The sequence below is a fragment of the Monopterus albus genome, unplaced genomic scaffold (genome assembly GCF_001952655.1).
Source record: "Monopterus albus unplaced genomic scaffold, M_albus_1.0 scaffold494.1, whole genome shotgun sequence".
NCBI lineage: Eukaryota > Metazoa > Chordata > Actinopteri > Synbranchiformes > Synbranchidae > Monopterus > Monopterus albus.
The window spans coordinates 30,552-39,254 of record NW_018128374.1 but is presented as its reverse complement, the minus strand read 5'-3'; the positions used below and the strand labels follow the sequence as shown (position 1 = coordinate 39,254).

The following is an 8,703-nucleotide window of genomic DNA, read 5'->3' as shown; positions in this document are numbered from 1 at the left end:
AGGAGCTGGAGGAAGTGTCTGGAGAGAGGGAAGTCTGGGCATCTTTGCTTAGACTGCTGCCCCTGCGACCCGGTTCCGGATAAGCATAAGAAAATGGATGGATGGATGTTATGGGATTAAAAGTTCATTTGAATGTGAATCAACACCACCACCATCTGACAAACGTGTGCAGTTTGACCTGTCCGGTGAAATCAGAGACTACTGTAGTGGTTAGCAATAAACCAGATTCCAGAAGTAATATGTAATAGAACATATAGAACATGTAGTTCATATAGACATTATTTGTTATTAGCTTGTGTGAGGGAGAGCTGAGTGGTTATGGGTTCATTAAGTTCATGTGAGTTGGACAAGGGGCTTATGTAAGTGGTCAAGCTGTTTCCTGTTTTCGAAGTACATCTCCGAGTGGTAAAAGCAAACTTAATATAGTTAATACTTATTAGCATAGTTCTAAGAATTTTGTGAGGGCCGCGACCAGAACACTGGGAGTCAAGCTTCCTGTTTTCCAGTACAGGGTAGGGGGACAGTGCCTCTGGACTGGCAGACCGGGGTGGTGGTCCCTCTTTTTAAGAAGGGGGACCGGAGGGGGTGTTCCAACTATAGGGGGGTTCAGTGAGGATCTCTGAATGATCCAATGTTGACCTAAATGACTAATGATGATAAATAGAATCCACCTGTGTGTAATCAAGTCTCCGTATAAATGCACCTGCACTGTGATAGTCTCAGAGGTCTGTTTAAAGCGCAGAGAGCATCATGAAGAACAAGGAACACACCAGGCAGGTCCGAGATACTGTTGTGGAGAAGTTTAAAGCCGGATTTGGATACAAAAAGATTTCCCAAGCTTTAAACATCCCAAGGAGCACTGTGCAAGCGATAATATTGAAATGGAAGGAGTATCAGACCACTGCAAATCTACCAAGACCTGGCCGTCCCTCTAAACTTTCAGCTCATACAAGGAGAAGACTGATCAGAGATGCAGCCAAGAGGCCCATGATCACTCTGGATGAACTGCAGAGATCTACAGCTGAGGTGGGAGACTCTGTCCATAGGACAACAATCAGTCGTATACTGCACAAATCTGGCCTTTATGGAAGAGTGGCAAGAAGAAAGCCATTTCTTAAAGATATCCATAAAAAGTGTCGTTTAAAGTTTGCCACAAGCCACCTGGGAGACACACCAAACATGTGGAAGAAGGTGCTCTGGTCAGATGAAACCAAAATCGAACTTTTTGGCAACAATGCAAAACGTTATGTTTGGCGTAAAAGCAACACAGCTCATCACCCTGAACACACCATCCCCACTGTCAAACATGGTGGTGGCAGCATCATGGTTTGGGCCTGCTTTTCTTCAGCAGGGACCGGGAAGATGGTTAAAATTGATGGGAAGATGGATGGAGCCAAATACAGGACCATTCTGGAAGGAAACCTGATGGAGTCTGCAAAAGACCTGAGACTGGGACGGAGCTTTGTCTTCCAACAAGACAATGATCCAAAACATAAAGCAAAATCTACAATGGAATGGTTCACACATAAACATATCCAGGTGTTAGAATGGCCAAGTCAAAGTCCAGACCTGAATCCAATCGAGAATCTGTGGACAGAACTGAAAACTGCTGTTCACAAATGCTCTCCATCCAACCTCACTGAGCTCGAGCTGTTTTGCAAGGAGGAATGGGCAAAATTTAAGTCTCTTGATGTGCAAAACTGATAGAGACATACCCCAAGTGACTTACAGCTGTAATCGCAGCAAAAGGTGGCGCTACAAAGTATTAACTTAAGGGGGCTGAATAATTTTGCACGCCCAATTTTTCAGTTTTTTATTTGTTAAAAAAGTTTGAAATATCCAATAAATTTCGTTCCACTTCATGATTGTGTCCCACTTGTTGTTGATTCTTCACAAAAAATTACAGTTTTATATCTTTATGTTTGAAGCCTGAAATGTGGCAAAAGGTCGCAAAGTTCAAGGGGGCCGAATACTTTCGCAAGGCACTGTATATAGTCATCTGCCGAGCTGATAAAGGAGTGAACCTGAGAGAGAGAGGATGACCATGCTACCGTGAACAGTGTACCACCAGCCCGGCCTCGGAGGGCCGGGGGGAGACGACGACTGACTGGGGCTGACAGGGGAACCAACTCGGGACTGACAACAAATGACCTGACTGACTGGTGCTTCTGACAATCTTCTTATGCTTTATCTATTCCATTGCAAGAGGAGAGTCTCTGTTCTCTGATCTCTGTTCTCTGTTCCCTAACTACAAGATTATGTGTTTAAATACTACTCTATTCAGAATAATTGTAATATTAAATGATCCTTTAAATTGTAATGGTTTGTCTGAATTAATTTAGTCGGTATCACACTCTAGCCACGACACTACTCAATGGAGTATTGTCCCTAACAAGTGATGATGTGTCTTATATGAATGTAATCCATTTGAATAATGAAGTTATTAGTTATTAATGTTTTATTGTCACAAGAACTCACTACAACAATAGACAAAGGCATTTCCTGAAGAAATTGCGTGTGAATGCTGATTGCTAAAGAATTGCCCAGTATGCTGAAATAGGTGAAATCCACAGCTGAAGGCTGAGATGCAATACTGAATAATTATGGATAATGAAAAGAAAAGCTGAAGTAGGGAGCTTATTTTCTAAACAAATTGAGAGCTCAAATGCATTGCTGAAACAGTGAGAAGTAGGGATAAAATAGTTTAAATTAAATTGTTAAAAAAAGATACATTTGTCAAAATAAAGTTTACCAAAGGTCAAAGTGTGTATTTGTCATATGCACAGTTAGGAAACGTGTTTCCCTGTACAATGAAATTCTTACTTTGCCGTCCACATGAATGCCACAAAATACAAGTGAAATATAAATTAGATGAGCAATAACACAAATCTAAATAGGCAGTAACACAAATCTAAGGCACTTTAAAGCAGCAAGTGAAGGAGGTAAATAAAAATAGAACAGGAACACAATATAATGCAGAGTGTGTGCAATTATGCATGTGCAAAATGAGTATGTAAACCATGCATTTTAAATCACTATCCACAATACCAGGCCTTTATGGAATCTTCAGTTCCAAAATCCTGGGCTTTTACTTGGAACATCCGACATATTTTAGAGAATCAGATCACTTCCTGAAACTAACTGCAGGCTTTTATTTTGAAAATCATCTGCACTGCAGTGCCTGATAACTTCATGCAACTAATAAGGTTTCTATTTTGAAAATCTGGCATGTTTGTGGGCCATCATGTGACCTTAAATTACAATTGGGGTCTTTTATTGTGAAAATCTGGCATGTTACCTACTGTAGCACTCATGTCACTGTCAATGTCACACCAATTTATAATTTGGGGCCCTTATATTCAATATGCAGTATCCTTCAGAGTGACTTTGTAACATCCTGACAACAACTTTCCATCAAAAGCACATTGCAGCCTGTGCTGGTCTGACTGATGGTGCTAAACTAGCTGACAATAACAAGGAGCAAAGCTCTAAGCATATGACACACTGAGACCCATCCACAGACTCAGTGCTGTGACTGCAGCCAAAGGTGCATCTACTAAATACTGACTTGAAGGGGGTGAATATTTATGCAATCACTTATTTCACATTACATACTTTTATTTAATTGACATTACTGTGCCTCATTAAAGAGGTGTTTTTGTAATTTTTTTTTCCAAAAAGCCAAATTATATTGACCATGATTGATTTATAAAAATCAATAAAAAGGGTAAAACATCCAAGGGGGTACAGACGCTGAAGTTTGGAAAAATGTGATATTTTTGCAGTACTTCTTTTCAGTGTTGCAGATTGTATACAGTCCCTGCGCAATCATCTCACAGCGACTGTGCAGATGATTTTCCTCAAAACTACTTGTTTTGATTGACATTTAGTTGTAGCCCATTTTCTGTCTGCTTTACTGCAGCAAAGAGGCATCATTTGTGCTTTAACTATTTTTTGCTTATGATTTATTGATCTGGGAACTTTGAATATTTCATCCTAGGATTGGCCTTATGCTAATTTATTAAGTTTTGAGATTTTTTCAGGCAGGAAAGTGACCATTTAGATTTTGAATATCTGATCTGTATCAGCTAGCAGACCAAGCTGCCTCCATTGTGTTCTGTTTTTTTTCTTCGTCAGACTCAGACTGCGTAGAAATTTCTTGCTTTCTTGAATATTCAAATACCAAAATTAAAAACAGATGACCTACCCAATGAAAGAATACCTAAATGATTGAATAACTGGGTCCAGCCCTAATAGAAAACAAAAAAAGCTACTTTGAGATAGATGAGGGCAATGGCAGAAGTCCTCTGCTATCAAATAAGTGAACTTGGGCGTAAAATCAGATATGTGAGTATAAGCCTGCTTCCTGTGCAGCACTACTGTAATTGCTGCACAACTGGGTCAAAACATCCCCCAACTTTCAGGTCTTGTTGGGTGTTCCCAGTCTGCAGTGGTTAGTACCTACCAAAAGAGGTCAAACACTGAACTGGTGACAGTGTCATGGGCGCCCAAGGCTTACGCATATTGGGAGCGAAGGCTAGTCTGTGTTGACCAATCCCACAGAAGAGCTACTGTAACACAAACTGCTGGAAATCCTAATGCTGGTTCTGATAGAAAGGTGTCAGAACACAGTGCATGGCAGCCTACTGCATATGGGAATGCATAGCCACAGACTGGTGCCCATGCTGACCCCTGTCCACTGCCAAAAGCACCTACAATGAGCTTGTGAGCATTGTTTAAAATACACCCAGTACTTATTAAAAAATTTAAAAAACAAATGTCAGAAAGGGCCATTATACCAGTTCTTTAAACCATTCAAACAATAGCTGCTAGTGTCAGGCAGGGGTCTACTTTGCTACCTTGAGTAGTTTATTTTGAGTGAATACAGAAGTCAGCAGATGAAAGGCTGTTACAAGAAGTTCTCAGTCTGTACTGTGTGGATCTTTGGTCAGGAACCTCTTGTGTTTGCACAGTCTAAATGCTGGATCCTGACAGACACAGAGAAGACAGGAATACAGACCTTGAAAAGCCTTGGGAAAACATCAGTAGGCTGCCCTCTGACTACAAACAATCTGGAGTGGAACTTCTTCAGACTGTTGTCCAGGTCCTCCAGAGCCTCCAGCAGAAACCTGCACATAGAAACACATAGTACAGAAACTGCACTGGTGAAAGTCACCAACGATCTCCTCATAGCCTTAGACAAACTTTAGGGCTGGATCAGGTGACCCTGAGCCTTCCTTTAGTTGTGCTGCTATAGGCCTAGGTTGCTGGGGGGCCATGAAGCTCTGAGTTCCAGACCACATGGAAAATGACTAGACACAGTCTATAAATTGACTGCATTATCATTAAAGCATAAGCAAATGTAGTGAAACTCACAAAATACTATTGAAAACGGCTGTGTTCCAAGTATGGATTTTAGTCTTTAGCCAGATTAGAAACCTCACTGGGATTTTGAATGGGGTTTTCTTCTGAATTAGCGCCGACGTGAATAACAACCTTACTGTATTTACGCTTATCCTTAGTCAGCAGCTTCAACTAGGATTCAATGTCGCCCGCTCTGGCCCCAGGAAAACATTTGACTATGGTCGATTAAGTCTTTTAAAAGTTATGGAGGATTTGCCTCGTTGAATGTATGAATATCCGGGATAAAACTGTTTAGCCCACGGTTAACACCGCGGACCTGTTCGCTGTGTACGTCATGTAGACATTTTAACAGCTGTGCAGCAGTTTACATGTATTCCGCATATACCAGGGACCAATGCCCAACGGATTGGATAAATATGGAGTAAACACATGAGGACACATTTCCGATTCACCAAGTAATATACAATTGTGAGTTTTCCCTAACGTGATATCTTTTGGCATATCACTTTCTCCATTTCTCCATACCTAACTGACATGGAGTAGAGGCCTAAGCCTAACCTCGAGCGCTGCACATTTATAATGCAATGAATCGTGAAAATGGCAATTTACAAATGCTTAATTATGCATTGTGCCGACGTTTAACTGAACTTAAGCATATCATGGATAGAGGCGGTTAACAAACCTCCATCGGTTGATTCCTACGTCAGAGGCGCCAGCAAACCAAGGGTCCAGGATATAAACACAGCGCACTGTATCCGCTCCATTGAGGGCCTCCTGCAGCGCCGGATTATCGTGCAAACGCAGACCTTTGCGAAACCAGTGCATCGAATTCACCACCATGACTAGTTACTATGCCGTCATTAGGAAACAACCCAGAAGGACCGATCGAAATGAAGCAAACACAAAAGCAGTCTTAATGTCAGAGACTCCCAGCAAACTCTCCTCGCCATCAAACGAAACCTAAACACTGAAGGGGCGTGGTCATATGCTCGTATCCCTGCGGAGCTGCTCGCTGGTTGGCTAGGTGGTGTATTGTCAACGTGACTTGTGAAACCGGGTACGTTTGATCGGCTGACTGGCTAATGGCGAAGCGCGGTGCGCTTAACTTGTGTCACGTTTACGGGCGGGAGGAGGGTCAGGCTGCATCTCACTGAAACTAGAAATCATTTGAGGTAGCCTAAAACCAACTGCATCATGTTCATAAACTAAGACCAGTCGTTTAATTCACACATTTCCAACCAGATATAATGTAGGTCGCTCACATTATAATGCATCGATGTATCAACCATGTTTTCCTGGTCTTTATTGTATTGTATGGATGCTGATTCAGCATCCATACTATGTTATCCAATTATTTACTAGAGAAATGCATTTTATGAAGAAAATGCGTATGGATGCTGAGTGCTAAAAGATCGCCCTGAAAATGCTGAACATTTTGACATCTGAATGGTTTTGCTCGCTGAACGTATGCTGAAGTAGAATTTTCCTATTCATTTGAATGGGGCAAGATTTTCAAAATAAAGCTAAATATTTTAAAAGTATGAAGTTTAGAAACTTTCTGAAAAGAAGCATGAATGTCCTTGAAGACCTGAACATTTTAATAGGTGAAAGTATGCTGAAGTAGAATTTTCCTATTCATTTGAATGGGGCAAGATTTTCAAAATAAAGCTAAATATTTTAAAAGTATGAAGTTTAGAAACTTTCTGAAAAGAAGCATGAATGTCCTTGAAGACCTGAACATTTTAATAGGTGAAAGTATGCTGAAGTAGAATTTTCCTATTCATTTGAATGGGGCAAGATTTTCAAAATAAAGCTAAATATTTTAAAAGTATGAAGTTTAGAAACTTTCTGAAAAGAAGCATGAATGTCCTTGAAGACCTGAACATTTTAATAGGTGAAAGTATGCTGAAGTAGAATTTTCCCATTCATTTGAATGGGGCATGATTTTCAAAATAAAGCTAAATAATTTTAAAAAATATGAAGTTTAGAAAAATTCGGAAGAGACGCATGAATGTCCCCGAAGACCTGAACATTTTGATAGCTGAAATTATGCTGAAGTAGAATTTTCCCATTCATTTAAATGGGGCAAGATTTTCAAAATAAAGCTATGTATTTTAAGTCTAAAGCTAAATATTTAAAAAATTTGAAGTTTAGAAAACTTCTGAAGAGATGCATGAATGTCCTTGAGGAGCTGAACATTTTAATAGCTGAAATACATACATTCAGCTAATGTATGCAGAAGTAAAAATGGCGCACAGCTGCATCAGGATTAGCTGGATTGTGAAAGCCAAGTGTTATAAGTATAACCGTGTTTAGGTTGTGTGCCAGAGTGGCTCTGTCACTGACTGAGTACACACATCTCACACACACACTTAGCGGACGGACACGCCATCCTGGTAGCATTAACAGGTATTGATGACATGTTGTTGTTATCCATCAGCTGTTGAGGACAGCGCAAACACTGCACCTATGAAGTCACAGTGAGATCAGTGTGTGATTTACTCTTCCTGTGTTTATTCGGAGGGGACCGTAAACTTGGACATCCATTGTATTAATAACAGACTTGACAATAAGGCTTGAATTTTGGGAATATAATTTATCTTATTCAGTGGTACCAATTCAAAATGTTCCCACACTTGTGACCGTTTCCATGATGGCTCCATAGCGAGTCAATCCAAAATGTGTTGACAAGACGTAGGACAGAGCGCTGTTTCATCCATCTTAAATACATCTGTATCGCTCCAATGTTTCAAAGCTCCACCTGTTGAACCAAACCAGTCAGCTAATTCAATCTGAATGAAGCAGAAGTGGTTCAAACGTCATCAGTCATGTGGTTTTTCCTGATTTGAAGCAAGTTCTGGCACAGTGCTTCAGAAAACTATCCTCCCGAGTTTGAAGCAAGCTTCGGAGCCTAGAGTATTGTATCAGAGGGAACATCACTAGCCATGGTAATTCTGGAGGAGCATGTTGTTGGGCTCAGGATCCTGGTGGACTGCTCATATTGGTCTTTGAGACTATTTATTTTTCTATGGTTTCACTTCAGATTTGAGTGGGTACATTTGTTCAAAATCTTTATTTTATTCAAACAGGCAAAAATAGCAAGATGGGTGTAAAAATGGTAGACACTGCTGTGGCAGTGTGTGATTTATAAGCATAAAAATAGTTACTCCCCCATGTTATTTTGAACAAATGTTATGAATAACTACTAAAGAATCGACTGTCAAAGTCTATTTATTGCTTTGTATAATGTGTGTTGTAAAAGAAAAGGATTATTTATGCCGGTATTCTCTGCCTCACCAGGAGGGGGGCACCCAATGCCTTAAGCATCAGTAGCTGATG

General features: G+C 40.4%; 1 protein-coding gene across 4 annotated transcripts in view; it reads right to left on the bottom strand.

The window, feature by feature from the left end:
- The window catches only part of LOC109952769 (cryptochrome-2-like), a 40,621-nt gene extending 34,217 nt beyond the window's left edge, over positions 1-6,404 (bottom strand). For 3 of the 4 annotated variants that reach the window (XM_020588001.1, XM_020588002.1, XM_020588003.1), the window contains exons 1-2: positions 6,047-6,404; positions 5,021-5,129 (exon numbers count right to left, since the gene is read on the bottom strand). In XM_020588001.1, the coding sequence (XP_020443657.1) occupies positions 5,021-5,129; positions 6,047-6,204 (267 nt within the window). In that variant the 5' untranslated portion in view covers positions 6,205-6,404. The remainder of the gene's footprint in view (positions 1-5,020; positions 5,130-6,046) is intronic. The other variant, XM_020588000.1, reaches the window with a different exon arrangement.
- Between the last annotated feature and the right edge of the window lie 2,299 nt (positions 6,405-8,703).